This window comes from Triplophysa rosa, linkage group LG1, assembly GCF_024868665.1.
Source record: "Triplophysa rosa linkage group LG1, Trosa_1v2, whole genome shotgun sequence".
NCBI lineage: Eukaryota > Metazoa > Chordata > Actinopteri > Cypriniformes > Nemacheilidae > Triplophysa > Triplophysa rosa.
In genome coordinates this window covers 2,807,726-2,824,396 of record NC_079890.1, presented here as the reverse complement: position 1 = coordinate 2,824,396, position 16,671 = coordinate 2,807,726, and the positions used below count along the sequence as shown (strand labels likewise).

At 40.4% G+C, this 16,671-nt stretch overlaps 2 protein-coding genes across 3 annotated transcripts in view; both read left to right on the top strand.

The window, feature by feature from the left end:
* The first annotated feature begins 1,374 nt into the window (after positions 1-1,374).
* Positions 1,375-12,786, top strand: LOC130566125 (stereocilin). The gene is made up of 28 exons (XM_057353405.1): positions 1,375-3,524; positions 3,900-3,924; positions 4,018-4,516; positions 4,599-5,486; positions 5,584-5,649; positions 5,763-5,888; positions 6,075-6,241; positions 6,326-6,512; positions 6,587-6,702; positions 6,779-6,911; positions 7,008-7,190; positions 7,275-7,313; positions 7,404-7,580; positions 7,694-7,843; positions 8,319-8,377; positions 8,819-8,942; positions 9,226-9,308; positions 9,389-9,524; positions 9,653-9,849; positions 10,185-10,275; positions 10,352-10,511; positions 10,597-10,766; positions 10,847-11,002; positions 11,077-11,219; positions 11,305-11,453; positions 11,544-11,641; positions 11,793-11,940; positions 12,099-12,786. Exons 1-28 carry the CDS (start codon positions 2,219-2,221, stop codon positions 12,191-12,193), a joined length of 5,871 nt encoding a protein of 1,956 aa, XP_057209388.1. The 5' UTR covers positions 1,375-2,218; the 3' UTR covers positions 12,194-12,786.
* A 927-nt stretch (positions 12,787-13,713) lies between these two features.
* The window catches only part of furina (furin (paired basic amino acid cleaving enzyme) a), an 89,637-nt gene continuing 86,679 nt past the window's right edge, over positions 13,714-16,671 (top strand). The window contains exon 1 of one of the 2 annotated variants that reach the window (XM_057353615.1): positions 13,714-14,194. The gene's annotated coding sequence lies outside the window, so the exon portion shown is untranslated. Of the gene's footprint in view, positions 14,195-15,115; positions 15,201-16,671 lie in introns of those variants that run through there. The other variant, XM_057353525.1, reaches the window with a different exon arrangement.

Below are 16,671 nucleotides of genomic sequence, written 5' to 3'. Positions count from 1 at the left end.
TGCATTATTTGTGAGCTTTATATACACGATGACGTCTAACGTCCCCGCCAAAGGAAGTCATCGCTTTTAGCAACCGTTTTTAAGACACAATAAGGCTTTAAAAATCACAAGTGGGTTATAACTGGTGTTTTATGTCATAGAATAAAACGTGAAAATATTTAGAGGTTTTGTTAACCACAGACCTTATTTCAGGCGATTTACCAAAAACCCATTCAAAAAACCCATAGACTTTAGGGCGATGGAACCAGAAGTCCTAAAATGCTAACTCGCTTCCGGGTTTTGCATACTAAAATACATAATCTCTGAGCCTCCCAATTGTCAATGCATCAAACACATGCATTTCAAGGCACTTCAGAGAAAGTGTTATAAAAAAAAGTGTTACATTGTTAAAAAACTAGCCGAAAATCTGCTGTAGCTTTATCTTGGTAGTGTAAGTGCAGATATCAGCTCTTGTATGTCAAACTTGAGATGTTCCTCATTTGTAAACTGCTAAATAACTACATTCAAATGTAAAAAGGCAAATCAAACTGATTAATGACTTGAGTTGGCCGACAATGGATCCATTAAGTGCTTAAACTCAACAAGACTAATTGCTTTTAAACAACTTTTTCATCCAGTAATTCTTCAAAATGACTCAAGTCTCCACCTATAAATGATGATTTTTACCTCAATAAACATGTATTGCTATGCTATACAGACAATCCAGTTTGATAGCACCCAATACAATATTTTAATCTTTGTGAATGTTTACTCATTTAAAGTCACACAGATCAAAACACAAGCTCACTGCTGTGTGCGATTTGAGTTGGAGAGTAAAGTTTCTCATTTAATATTCCTGCAGCCAACTGAGCTCCACACTGCTGACTGACCGCCGCTCCCTCGGGCATCAATAATACAAGAGGAAGTTATTGTTCCGCTGCAGGCGACAGCAACACAGAATTAAAGGGCTTGTGGGGAGCCTGTACGGGGCCTTTCACTCATCCCGCTCGGGTTTCAGGTGCGGCAGACAGGCCCGAGACAAGAGCGAGATGATTTCAAACATCAGTGAAGGGCCTGATTGTCTGCTGATGGTGGCTCAGGGATGCTTTGTTTTATGACAGCTGTAGGCGACCTGCAGGCTGCCACAGAAGTAAAACAATACCCAAAAGGACACTGTCTAGTGTTGAAGGGTAACTTTGTTTGTTCAAGTGTTGGCTTGCAGGAAAACTGCTCATGAGATAGATGTGTCATACTGAATTGAAAGGAATTGAAAAGGGATTGTAGTGATTAAATCAAATCAAACTTTGTGTTTGTGCTTTGATTATTGACGTAAACACAATGCTAAATATATTTTTGAAAGACATTAAATTGTATAACACTGATCCCATCAACAGACTTAAAATATATTTGTTTCAACAAACTTTTAACAAGATTCATATTTTTCACAGCTTGAAATACATAGTTCATGTTCATTATCTACTGTATATCTGCAGCGGCCCTTTTAGCCTCAGTGATGACCTACCTTTGTAACTACTTTAATGTTAATTACGATGAAATTACCTTGTGATACAAGAGTAAACCCTCTGAAAGTTTCTTGGCCTTTCTCTTTTCTCATATTACATCACTGCCTCTGCCCTCTGACTCCAGCACAGTCAGCTGGCACATGACGGGACCATGTCGCTGAAACATGAAGCTGCTTTACTTGATACAATTGAATCTCAAAGACTGGGAGGGGGAACAGATCACAAAGTGACAAATGCTAAAAGAGAGAGAGAGAGAGAGAAAGAAAGAGAGAAAGAAAGAAGGAGAGAGAGGAAAGATAGAAAGTCAGAGGACAGATTCAACCTATTTTCTGTTTGCATGAATTTGGCAAGGATTAAATACAATCAATCGCTAGTACGTAAGTATTCAAAGAATGATTTTTTCTGTCTATTTTACAGTAACCTGAAGGTGTCATACAAAACAAATAAGTGTCATTCTATAAGGCAAATCTGTATAGTTCTGTAGAATGTAAACCAAACAGCCTGTAAGTTAATAATATTGACTTAAAATGGTAAGCTTTTCTTTGTGAAAGTTTAGCCAAGTGACAGTGAATGGTCATCAAGGTTTAATGTGTACTGCATAGTGCGACACTTTACTCTCCGAGTGTCTCCGCCAGCTACTAAAAAAACCCTAATGCAGCCACCATTTTAAAAAAATCAACAAAATGAGTTTGTCCTCGCTACCTTGAGTCTTGTCAATGGATCTAAGGATGGCCAAGTTGGGAATTGTCCTGTTTTCTCTTTTACTGGGACAAGTGGCGATTAATGGAGGTAAGACAACATTAGCTCTTCGTTTTGTCTTTTGGTACTATCAAAATGATTCAATTTGTTTACCAAACGTTTCAATATTTTGCTTTTACCAATACTTAGGGAGTAAAAAAGAAGACCAGAAGGAAGCCATTTTTAAAGAACTGGTTGGGATATGGAGAAAATTTGGAGGCTGGAATCCTCACAAGACACAGCCACCTGTAGAAAGACAGCAAGATCAACAAATTCATTCCATAGTGAGGAGCATTATGGGAGGTCTCAAGTCTCTAGGTTTCTTGCCAAGAAAATCTACGGGTCTACCATCTCTAAATAAAGCCTTTGATCGAAACAGGCTCTCAGGATTCCTTTATAACATCTCCATGTACTTGCAAGAGATGAGTGCAGAGTTAGACGATCGACCGCGACCTTTCAGCAATGACCAGTTTTGGGAGAACCTGCTCTACACTTTGCTTCAAACTGCAAGGGAAACATCACTTGGACTACGGGATGGCAAAACTCCTCCACGACCCAGTTTCAAGCTTCAAGATCTGTTTCTGTCTCTCAGAGGCAGCCCACACTGGGATGGGCTCCTAGGGTTAATACAAAGCATTTTGACCCTTACCGAGCAGCAGCCGCAAAAACCCATCTTGACTTTTGTTTCCCAGAACTGGAAGACCATCAGCGCTTTGCTCGAAACTGTACTTCAAGCTTTGGTTAGCGGGACTTACAGCCAAGCTGTTGCAGGTCTACAGGGTTTGATCTGTGTCCTGAAAGGACGAAATGACTGTGCCATCAATCTGAGCTGGCTGCAGCAGCTCCTCAGCTTTATGGAAACCAGAAACTGGAAGCCTGTAGTCAGTCTACACCCTTTAAGTGTGGAAAACAGTCAAAGAGACGCGGCTCTCTCCACAGGACGTTTTAAGCCATTCCTAGTGCCACCTGAGGTGCAACGTCAAGAGCAAATCTTACTGAACCAAACGGGCTCTGATTCAGAGAGTCTTGCTTCTCTGCAGGCACTGCTCCTGCAAGCTTTGTCAAGGTCAAATGCAGGAGAAAGGGCAGTACAGTTTGCAGAGCGTAATCCTGCTCTCCTGCAGGGTTTGGATAACCTCAGACATGGACTCCTGCACAACGTTGGCCGCAGGGTGTATGGTAACCTGAGACGAAAAGTGTTGCATATGACCAAGGCACTGCTGGATGATGTGAGCACCATGGTTGGAGAACCACAGTACAGTCATCATGGAAGATGTTCAGTAGGCAAGTAAAGCACAGATGTAGACTCTAAAGTCTGTAACACATATAACGGTTTACCTGTAAGATAGAATCATTTGCTACTTTTTGCTGTATGATAGTAATGGCTCACTAAAAAAATCACAATGGCCATGATAGTCATTAACCAGATCTTTGTTACACTAAATACTATAGCCTGGATAATCTCCCCTTTCTTTGTTTATGTTGGTAACCATACACTCCTGGTATTATGTGCTCAGGTATCCAATTACATCAGGTTCAATTGTATAATACAGTGGCTGGCTCTCCATTTTCCTCAATTAACAATCTTCTATGATTATCTGTGATTTGTATGAACCATTCGCCCTGAAATTTTCCATTCACTTTTGTTTCTTTGTAAAGGTGACCTCAGACAACTGATTTTGTGGTAAGTGTCATGAGAAACAGTAGATCGTTCTAAACTCTTTTATGTGTAAAATTCTTTCAAATCAAGTCCTATAATCCCTCATTTTTGATACAGGGGAATCAGACATAACTTGACATGGAACGCTGAAGCAATGGGTTTCCGCTCAGAGGGTTTACCCAGCAGGCCATCTTTCATGTCCTGCCCTTCTTTAGAAGAGAGAAAAAGGACTTCGAAGCAACAACAACTATCATCTAGAAGTTCTAGACAACACCAGCAATGGCTGAATGTCTATGAGCATGGCGACCTGGACCTTTCACCTTCTGATGAAATTCTAGAAGCTGCTTGCAACGACTCTTTACCTGGTCTCACAGGGGTTTCAAATTTTACGGTCTTTCTGTACTGTAATCTTTTCGAGGGAAATGACGGCTCACAGGACCCTGAAATCAGCCATTTAGGGATAGACCTCCATGCAACCTGCTCTGACGCAGCTTGGTACCTCTCTGCTGCAGAGCAGGATTTTTTATGGGTTCATGTTTGTAGCGAATTCTTTGCTCGCGAGTTTAACAAAACCGTGTGTGCCAACTCTACATTTTGGTTGCAACATGCTCATCAGGTACTGTGAACTATTTTTAGCATAATTCCACTAAAAATCCTACAGTTTTTAATATTAATGTCTCTACTGTGTGTTTACTCAGGTAGAATCTGCTAGGGATTACCAGTTCATCAACCACACAAGCATCGATGACATCTGTCTTCAGCTCTCCACAGATGTTTCTGGGGGATCTCATCCAGATGCCACTGAGAACTGCTTAGCGCTGCTGAGCAGCAAAGCTATCACTGCTCAGGATTTCAGAAAATGTTTTCTGCCCAATAACACAGCCCTCATTGCCTCTCTGTGTGGTAATGAGTCATCGCAAGTACCCCAAGATGGGAGCTGGGCAGCGGAGTACTGCTCTAAAGTCAACCCCATTCACTCCTCCAGTGGGTCCAAAGACAGACTCTGTGACTACTCAAACTGGAAGATAGAACATTTTATTAACTCCACCACTTTTGAGCTTTGCAGAACTACTGAAGGTCTGAAGGATTATATTTGCAAAAATAACACGCTGTACCTCATGCTGGTCCGACAGCAGCCTTCTTTATTAGAATACTGTCTGAACTCTAAAGAGAAACAAGACAGCAAGTGTGTCCTCCAGCAACTGTTTGACATGCTTCCAGCCCCATATGACTTTGACACCTCTCAACTTTGTGTCAACCCCTTGCCGATTCTACAGGAAGCCATTCATCAGCTCACCCTATGTGAAGTAGTAGTGGATGAACGCACAGGCTGGTTAGCTACAGTGAGCTATGTGCTGCAAGTTTTAGACTATGTGGTGGGACTCTCTGAAGGTTTGGAGGAAGGAGAAAAAGAGGTGCGTCAAGGCCTGGGCCAGGCTATTCTTCTGTCTAGCCTCCAGGACAATGCTTCCTTCTGGGCAACTCTACGGCCAGATGCATCCATGAGTGTTCTTCACACTGTTGGCATCTTCCTCAAGAGGGAGCAAAACTCTTCCCTTAAAGAAGAAATTTTAAGCTGTTTCAGTGTATGTTAAGCATTGCTAAGGTTTCCTCTTATTACTCTAATAATTCATCTCAGTTATAAAGTTTGATGCATTCCGTTTCAAAGGCTTTTCTCCCCAGCAGCCTATCCTGTGGGACCTGATTCAGAGGGAGGTCAATTCTTCTGCTTTACGGTTTTTAATGCAGGTATAACTCATGCTCTCTGAACGTATTTGAACTCTTTAGCTAAACATGGGGGCCTCCAAAACTGTACTATTGGTTTGTCATTACATCTAATGCATAGATTGATATTCTTTAAGGAGTACCTACAGATGCCCAGGGATAGTATTCGCAGTGTCGTACTGTCAGCAGAAAAAGATGCAGTAAAACGATTCCTTTCCTACGTTCATCAGAGTTGGGATCAGATTCAAGTGGAAACCATGCAGGTAAAACAGTTTTCTGAAAGTAATTCAAGGTGATGTTGCTCCATAATGTGTAGCCACCACTTTATAGTACACAGACATGTAACAAACCATGGTTGAGTTGGGTATTGTTTACATTTGATCAGTTTTGATTTGTCTTATTGACTCAGATTACCAACCTTACAAATAACTGACTGGTTTCATTCACAGGTCTCTCCAAAGGAACAAGAAGCCATGGAGACCATGACAGCTGCTTTCATTCACAAGTTTCCACGTGTCACACAAGAACTCTTTATTGACCTCTCCCAGTTCATACCATACATGTCCGTCTCTGACATTATGACCTTTCCTGCATCTCTTATGGTCAATGAAAGTGTGTAAGTGGATTAAATTGAAGCATACTATACGTGATATGATTTAACCCTCTGATCAGTATGGCCAATGGCCTCATTTTATTCCAGACTGATGGCCATTAGTGATCACAGCTCGGAGATGAAGTCCCCACAGAAACAGGCCTTTGTAAACCGGCTGTTGCAGTCCAATGTAGCTGGAGATGTCTCTACTTGGCCTCCATACTTCCTCAGTTCTATTCTGCCTCTGCTTCCATATCTCCCAGTCAGTCACTTTCAGCAGCTTACATCTCAGCAAGTAAGTAATTCCTCAGTCAGAGTCACACTTTTCTGATTTTTCACTTCAATCCCTCAAAGCAATGTTACCCACAGCTCACCCCCTTAATAGAGATGTTGGGAAATAGCAGCCTGGATGCCACAAGGGGTCGCCATGTTCTGCGTACTGTTTTCAACAAGGGAAAGAATCTTACAAGTGACACTGTATTAAGGTACGAATCAAGCTTAGCCTCATTTTACAATTTGGAATAGCAAATGCATAAGATGAGACCATGTTTCTCACAACAGGTTAGGAGTTCTCATATGTTACCTGAATTCAGAGGATCTACAGCAGTTATTGTCCTCACTAACTCATTCATCCACCCTGTGGCAGCAGCTGGCACGATGCGTGTCAGAGGGACACATTAGTGGGAGTGGCAGAGTGAGCATATATTTTCTTAACATATGACTATTTTTAAAGCAAACATTTTGTTATAATGCGCCATGTTGTATTCACAAAGACTTCTTACTTGCGCAGCTGTCACACTGGCTTGGAATGGCTCTAAAATCTTTAAACAGCAGTGTCTTATCTGCTTCGGCACTGGCCTCATTACATGGGATTCTGCCACAAATGGGGGCTTCATTCTTGGAGACACTGTCCTCAGTCGAGTTATTGAATATTGTAACTTTGCCCGCTGTGCCCACTTTCCCACCTGCACAGGTAAGCACAGTAGAATGATAAATGGTGGGTGTTAGTATTTTTTTACCATATACATTTCAACGCTTTCCATTACTTTCAATGTAGGCATTCCAGATACTAAACAAAATAGCTGAGGAAACAAACGTAAGTATGCATTGAGTCAATCTACAGTAAATGGAATCAAATCATGATACATACCGTCTTACAGCTATTCATGGCATCAATCTTGTTTAGCTTAGTGCCAACACGCTCTGCAGATTGAAGCCGTTGTTTTCAGGTCTGGGGCCTTCTGTCTTGGAAAAGCTAGTTTTATTCGAGTCTACTGAAACAGCCGATTGTCACTGTTGGTCTCAACTACTATTTGACCTTCAGCCTGCTCATCGGACAATGGTCCTTTTAGCACTCCAACAGGTGTGCGCTCCCAAAGCAACTGTGTACAAAATAATTTGAAGTTGAACCCGATTTTGTTTGGTCATTTTTATTACAATATGTGCATTTGCATAAGACATGCTGTCTGTTTGCAGGTTCTGGAACGCAAATCTGCAAACATAACACAGCGATTACATTGTCTTCTACCTTTTGTCTCCTTGAGGAAATTAATGTCAGATCTAGATGGAGAGACAGTTCTTCGTCACATATCTCTGTTTAAGTATATGCCCTGGTCTCATCAACAGGTATACGTTTAACATTTTATGTCTATCGCAAAATTTTCGGATACTTGCTTTTATGCTAGCCCACAAGCTGTCATTGTAAGGTATTAGTCATCAAATGTACAGAGACAGACTATTTATTTACCCCCCAAATGCAAAAATTTGTTTGAAAACACCACACCAGCTGTTAACACATGGAGGAAGCAGTGTAGATTATATTACATTCAGTGCTCTGTACTCGGCTGGCCAAAAATGATCTCAAGTTCTTTGGCAGATTATCTGTTATGCTTCAAAGGAGCCTTTCAGTAAATTAATAATCTGAGCCCCTCAACTGCCATCAAGCAAATTGATCTTATTGTGGTACAATAGCACTCACCAGAGAATATAAATTAACAATCACCCACATTAAAGAGACTTTGTCTCAGCCAAACGTGTATCAGATGCAACCTTCCTGGGCTATCCAGTTTCTCAGACTTGCTTGTTGTATTTGACACAACAGGCTCAAATGCTGTTCAAAATGATTCATCGGACCGTGAACATCACAAGAGAATCAATACTGTAAGTGATATCAAGCATTAGCATACTTCTAGATTGTCACTCTTCATTATATCGAACGCCTGAAAGGACCAGCTTTCGATTAGATGCTGGTCTCCAGTATAGAATTCTTATACTGCAATGTCATTACAAACCTGTGTGAGTTTTTCATTTGCTGAACACAATATATTTTGGCCCCTATTGACGTCCACTGTATGGATACAAAACCACTGAGACATTTCTCAAAATTTCTTAGATTCCACAAAAGAGACAATCTTACAGGTTTTGAATGAGATGGTGATGAATAAATGATGACAGAATTTATATATTTTTAATGAACTATCCCTTTAACCAGAAGTTTTGTGGTCAGTCAGCCTCACCAGCTAAGTGTGAGGTTTTATGATTAGCATTTTCCATTGTTTTTAAATGTAATAACAAATGCACAATGTTTCTCTCCTAATGAAGAGATTTAGGTCGTATTGCAGGCGGGATGACCTGTGAATGGTTGAGGCTTTGGGTCAATGACTCAGGCTTCACTGAATTATTGCAGTTTATCACTAAATTGCCAGGAGGACTCAGACCTGCTTTGGTAGGAATACCACAAACAATCCTTTGTATATACACATCACACCTAAAAGCACTTACTGTCCAAATGCAAATTGCAACGATTTCTATAATTTGATTAACCAACGTGCGGTAATATATCCGTAGAGTCACATTTTCTCATGGCACTTAGAAAAAGTGCTTTACTAGCAGTGCATTTCATTATCATGTTATTCAACTTATCACTTATCTTGGCAGGGAAAGTAATATCGCTATCACACATGCAACCAAAAAGTAATATTACCAACATTTATTACGTGTTTCAACAGAGGATGTGTATTGTGATGGAGCTACAGAAACAGGCAGACATAGACCTTAACAACTTGGAACCCACATTTGTTGCAAACCTACCGTAAGATCACTTACAACTTACAAAGATCATTGACACGTTTCTTCACTTGTAGGGTCTTATTGCTGTATTTTGTCTCACAGGGTGACCATGATGGAGCACCTTTCTAATTCCTCACTCATAAGAGTACTGGCCTACCTTCGACAACACTTTATTGACTTTTTGCAGCTGCCGCGACACAAGCAGGCTGCCTTGGCTGAGAAAGCTATGGATGTACTTGTAAGAGCAAAATCACTTAAAATGTTTTGCTCACATTCCACACTTGTATGTAGTGCAATATGAATAATAATACATACTCTAATCAACATTTTTCTTTTTTTTACGATTATTCCCATGTTTATTGATAGGGCATCTCTGAAGGTGGCCTCACTGGGGTCTCCATGGACATGCTTGGTCCTCTTCTGCCCTTTTTGGACAGGGATGCGTTAGCTGACATTGATAGAGAGGCTCTCAAACATCGACTGGAGGAGCTAAAACAATATTGCCTGCCCTCTGATTCCTTCAGACAAATATCAGCTTTGCTTACAGAGAGGAGCATGTTGGGGTAATTTTCAATTTGTTCAACCTTGTCCTTGTATGTACTTGATAAAGCTGGGCGACTACTCTATCACAGTCTTGCTTTAATCTGCGAAATGCTTATCTAGTTGGGGGTTATGTATCATTGTGGAAGCAAGGTCCTGAAACTGGAATACTAGTTTCATCAGTGCTGTGATCCCAGCTGAAAAGACCGGCGTGAATCTAAATGCTGGATCGAGGTGGTTTGGTACTGGTCTAGCTTGTACACAAACTGTTAATAGCTGATGAAGTTGACCAAAGAACTCATGTTGCATAAGCATGGTGGGGACCTGGTGAAAAACAGGACTATTGATTTGTTTGCAGGGACCCGAAAACATGGACAGTTGGGGACATTGAGCATGTGGGTAGACTTGTGTTCACCCTTTCACCTCGGCAGATAAAATCACTACCACTGGTAAGGCAGACACAGGCATTTTCTTTGAACTAAAGATTGGTACACGGTACGGTGAACTTGTACATTTTCTTTCAAGGGTGATTTACGAAAAGACACAGTTGAGCAGGTCCTGATGAGCCAGTGGCTTTGGAAAGAAAGCGAAGTGGGTAAAGCTTGCTCGGATTTGAAAGGACTACGCGACACGATCAACAGCCTCATTCACAAGATTATTAGAGGTCAATGGTGGATGAGAAGAGGTGAGACATGAACTGTATTTACTTGCACAATCCGTCCAATATCATGAGCTCTTTGGAAGATTAATTGTAAGTATTTGTTCATTAGGACCCATTCCAAGCTGTGCAGATATTAAAGGAACGTTCCCCTCGGCATGGAGGTCCTATCAGCTGAACCGAATGAAGAGGAGGGAGCTGAAGGAGTGTGTTGAATTCATGGGTCTGGATGGCACGCTTGATGCAGAGCAACGTGAAGCACTTTGGATGGAACTCAGACCAGTTGAGACACTTGTGGTCGTGCCAGTACTATAACTGAATGATTCTTGAGTCATTCTTATATAACAAGCATTATCTTTTAGGTTTATAAGCCAGTGAGGCTTCTCAAACCAGAACGGGTGTTGGAACTGGGCTGTATATTGACTGGAATGGGTGAAAGAGAGCTTCAGGCTGTTGACTTGTCCAATCTGGCTGTGGTAGCTAATCTTGGCAGTCTCAACGGATGGAACGCTAAGAACGTGCGTTTTCAAGTTGTGTGAAATTATTCGGAGAGCATAGCCAAAGAGAAACTCATAGTAGTCTTTTTTAACAGATGAGAGCAGCTGTTCTTGGCATAATGAGGCGACTTAAACGGAAGCCCGAAGAACTTGGTGTGCTGGAGCTTGTTTCCTTCGGACATCTGCTTTGTGGCTTGACCTCTTCAGAAATTTCCCATCTAGACCCGTTCAACCTAAGGTAGGAAAGAGATCAATTTACACAGGTAAAGCAATGAAATTCCCATCAAAAGCCTTGAAAGCATTGTGCTGTATGTGTCCATTAGTGTGGCTGCTTTGTTTCTGAGGGAGACCGCACTGCCATGTTCAGGGCAGCAGACCGATACGCTGACATCACGCCTATCCAATCATCTGGGCTTCGGTCCAGTCAGCAGCTGGGGCTCTGAGGTCTTTACTGAGATTGGGACTTTGGCAGGTACTGAGTAGGGTTCCATTGCAATGAATTTAATGGACAATACTGACTCGCCACACGCAAGCTCATAATAAGACAACTGACTGTTTTCAGCTGGGCTAGACGACATGATAATGTCTGCACTCATCAAAGAGCAAATAGAAGGATTGACATCAGCTGCAATAGCTCGGATACCTCCAAGAAAATTGGCTGTGAGTGACAGATATTCCTATTTTTTTTACATTTGTCTTCATAAAAATCTGATGTTATAGTGATAAGGATTTGAGGTGCCTGACATATTTGGATTCCTCTAGATGTCTTTCCTATGATAGCTCAAAGGTTTTAACCTACATTTCTTGCTAGGTGGTATTCAGTGCTATGCAGCTGTCTTGGCTGAGCCCTGAACAAGCGTGGGCAGTGACAGAAGAGCAGTGGGCAGAACTAGACAGCGAGCAGAGACAAGCGCTTGGCATGGCACAATATGAAGGGGAACTCATGTTTGGGCACAGAGGTATGCAGTACTGCTTAAGTCCAGACCAGCTTTTGTAGTAGTTATTTGTATTTCGACCCCATTTACAATTAAATATGCTAAAGTAGCTGAAAGGAAAACATTTTTTGAATTGTTTTTTGATATATGTCACTGTGAAACTAATAGATTTGTCTCCACAGGAAGGAATCAGGCTCCATCACTGCATTGTGCTGACAGCTTCAAAGAGTGTTTATTGGTTTTTGTCTGTGCATTGTGGAATTTGTTATACAGATGATAAAAAATGGTTTATTTATTCCTCTTTGTTGAATTATTACATAATTAAATGTCACCTCAAACACAAAATGGTCTGAAAGATGAATGCCATCAGGGCATGGAAGTTTTACTTTATTTAACTCACAAATAAACACTTCTGTATTAAATCAGTCACACTCTGCAATAGCTGGATGTGCATTTTTTATGCTAGTAAGAGATCTCTTACAGAAACAAAATGCACATTTTTAAAGACCTACTAATGTTTTATGAGATTATTAGTTTTAAGAACATAGTTATGGAGACAGATGATCACTCAGACACTTAAACTGTACAAATAAACAAGCCAGATGAAACATTGTTCTGTAGACCATATGGGTTTGTGTTTGTATGAAACTTTTGCAAACAAATCTAAATGGTACAGTTCATACGTTAACTACAGACAGGAGAGAAGCCTTAAAGTATGCTTTCCTTCCATTCTAATGCATTTATAATGCAATAGGGCCTACAGCAAACTACAATCTGTGCGGCTTCATAATGAGTGCTGTTCTTCGAAATGCTTCATACACAGACTCCTGACAAATTAAACGCACAGTAGCCTGACCTTTGGGGATTAAGCCAACGATGCCTGAATATTACAATAATGACAAGCAAGAAGGAAAATAATGAAATACACACTTTGAAACATGACCCCGGCTGGCGTGACCATAATGAGTTCGGGCTTCAGGAGCTTCATTAACTGGATCATTAAGCCAGCTGTGGGTAACTGATGAACGCTGGAGAGACGCGTTTACTAGCCTCATTTGCATCTCGAATTGAGAGGTCGCCTTGCTTCGTCGTACTCGAAAAGTGGTGAGACTGCTGTTTTTAAATAAGAAAAACAAACACGTCTAAGTTCACCAAGAAACAATCAATGTAAAAAAACAGCCTCGTGATTAAGTTTGTGGTCAAATTATCAGATTCGTACGCACGTGCAACAGCAGCTCCACATGTCCTGCGTGGGAAAGGCAACTGCGCATGTGCATTAAAAGAGAAGTAAAAGACTGGGGAATTTCATAGGCTTGTTTATTCGTGTATACATTTTGGGTAGATAAAAAGTTTAACAGTAATTAAACATTCTTGTTCTGTACTTAAAAAAAAATTTGTCCAGTGCTAAACGTGACGAATCATTTGTAAAAAATAGGCCTATGTGAGTATGTTTCAATTAGAAATAATATAAATGTTATTTAAGTGTAGTTATTTTACTGGCCTGACTTAGACATGTTTATATATGTAAATAGGTGGAAAATGCCTAAATTTGAACAAAAAATGTAAGATGTTTTAAAATATATTGTTTGTAGCATGTATCGGTGTATTGTTTTGATTGATCAATGTTTCTTTTTACATCTTGTTGACTTAAAATAAAGACAAATCACACAGAACATAAGCTGCGCAGGCATCCAGAAGATGGCGCGAGAAAACCGAACACGGCGTCCTTTGCTTAAGTGGGCGCGTCTTGACGTCGCTTCTCATGGCGTGCTGTGACGTATTTCCTGAGAAGCAGTGCGTAGACCGCCTCTCTCGTCCAGTGCTTGGAGGGCGATATTTTACACTCTGTTTATTTACTTGTTCTGTCGTTTTTAAACGTCCAAACATGCGTTCGTAACTATGTCGGTGTCTCGGTCCAAAGGCGGCTCAGACGAACCGGGTCTCAGTGACGCCTCAGCGTCTCGTTACGTGACACAGCGCGAGCAAACCTATAGTAAAGTTTCCCTATTGTACAGTAGATGAGAGTGCGTGTGGACTTCATAAGTCTCTTCTACGCTGTCAGATCGTCGACAGTTCAGTGTGTCGTGTCGAAGAGCGTGTCTGTCGTCTTTAAAACACTACTTTATCGGCGTCTCGAGCTAACTTTTGCTCTTTGGACTCCATTTAATCCGGGAAAGCTCATATCAGCTTTGAGGCGGACGAGTTTACGCCGTTTAGTGGACATACCTTGTGTCCAAGGAAACGGGAGAGTAATTTAGATCAAACAGATGCTGTTGAGGTAAGGCATTCATTTGGCTTAACTTGAAGTAAATGTTTTGTTTACGTGCTTCAGTGGGGTTGTAATCGTTTTGTAGAAGAGTAAGCAGACTTCTCACTCGCTCCCAGTTGTTAGTAAGTTGTGAACCACAAAGTTAACTAACGTTAAGCAGAAATCGTCCATAATGTGCATTGGGCGTCGTGTCAAAAAGACGTTTGTTTGGTTTTAAATTAAAACTGTTAAATTGAGAGTGATATATTGTTCAAACGTGGAATATGTTGAACTTGAAATACACCTGTGGTCAAAAGCAAATGTGAAAAAGTGTACAATAAATGTATACATCCAAAAATCAAATGGGACAAGTTAATTGAAAGTAATGACAAAAATAGTCCAGAAGAGATGTGGATCTATCTATCTATCTATCTATCTATCTATCTATCTATCTATCTATCTATCTATCTATCTATCTATCTATGTAATAGTCCCACAAATGAACCATCTAAAAATAAACTGGCGTTCATAATTTGTTACATGAATAATCAATGGCAAAGTTTTCTCTGGTCCTTGTCTCTTTCTTAAGTTAAATTGAACATGTACTTGTTCTTCTAATTCTTATTCATCATGTTTCAGCCATTTCCAATTCCAGTGTAATGCTATGACTTGCCAGGAAACAGAATTTGTCTGTTACTCAGGAAAAGAGCGTTCGCTTCAGTGTTTTGAAATGAAAAATGGAACACATTACCCGCAAGAAAAGGTCTGCCTGTTAGAATTTGTGTTTCCCTCAGCAGTGACTAAAACAGTGGACTTGTTTGAATCCAAATGCCCCACAGGTTGTCTCTTGTCTCTATTGCCTCCAGACCTTTTCGCAGGTTTTCTTTCCCTTTGACGTGTTAACCATATAGTGATGTCATGAATGTGGGTGTACTTTGAAATCAGGGTTGGCACAGCTTTAAATGGCTGTCAGGAAAGTTACGCACTTCTAGCTTAGTACCGACCTAGGCAGGGCTAGAGACTCGCTCGGGCTCAAGTGAGTATTTTATGTTTGTTTTCAGTCATAAAGATAATTATTACAGACATTAGAACATTCCTGACAAATTGTACTAGAGAGATAAGCCGTGTGTAGTTTGTTTAGTGAAACTTTGCGGCTTTCCATTTAACCAAAAAAGCTGTTTACACTCAAGATTTTTACTTGTTGCTTGTAATTTTCATAACTTTATGACTTGATCATCTGTCAGTATAAGATTATATTTTCTTGTCTAGTTATTTCTGCTTTTTTCAAAGATTACAGATTTTGAGACCGTTTATGAATGTGTGGTGATATGATGTTACTAGATTGGAAAATTGTTTCGGTTTGTTTACTCATTTGTGTTATTCACATTCTCCGTTAGATTTTCTTTGCCCATTTTATTTGTCTGATTTTGTGGTGTTTTTTTGACTTGATTAATGTTTGTGCTTGGACATGTACAATGCTGGTGGTTAATGCATATAATATATGTGGTTTCATTTAACGTTTAGGAAATGGGCTGATTAAAACTTTGCAGATTGCCACGTAGGTGCCTAGATATATTTGCACATATCGAGGCAATTTATGGGTCTTGTAAAATGTGTTTTGGCCAAAAGTGTGAAAGGCCATTTATGTTTCAGAATATACAGCAAGTTTACTTTCCTTATGGTACAAACAAAATTGTAGTAGAACAGGTCTGGATTTCAATGAAGTACAGAGCTGACTGCATTCTTTGACATTGTTATGGTGATAATTACATTGTGTGTGTGTCAAAGAGTGAGTAAAGAGGGACATGTCATTTGAAGCCAGTGCTCATGAGTCCCACACATTTGTCACGCAGAATAAAAGGTCTGTCCTGAGTGAAATGGCAGCAGTTGTTTTTGGCCTTTGCTTCTGTTGTGTACATGAAGAAAACAATTTTTTCCATCTAGAATGAACCATTAGGGGTGGGGACAGGTCGGCTGGGTTCAGTATGTATTGCTCCACCTACCGTACTTGGATTTAAACCATCAGACAGTTCTGTTGACACTACCCTATTTATTCGGAACAGTCACAAAAAGAGTTGGAAAGAGCTTTGAAGTTTAAAGTGTGTGTGTGATGTGTAAAGTAAATGAGTCAGATAATGCTGTCAATTTTTAATAATTAATCACCCATCTAATCAAAAAACATTCGGCTGCTTTATGGAAGTTGATGCAAGTTCTCAGTGGAAGAATAAGTCAGCTGTCCTCCCTTCAATATTCGCTTTGCTGGTGTCTTATCGTGAAGGATGATGACTTGTCACATGACTATTGAAGAGCAGGAAGCTTTTCTTTTTCCACAACCTTCAAACAGCGAAACCTTGTGATATAGCTGCTGACTTTAACTTGAATTAAAAGCTTGATACGAGTTTGTTAGTAGCATTTGCTTCCAAATGATACTCATCTATTTACAGTGTTACTGTGTGAATGAAAAAAGAACAGTACTTGAAGAGTAAATATTACTATGTCCTTAAAAT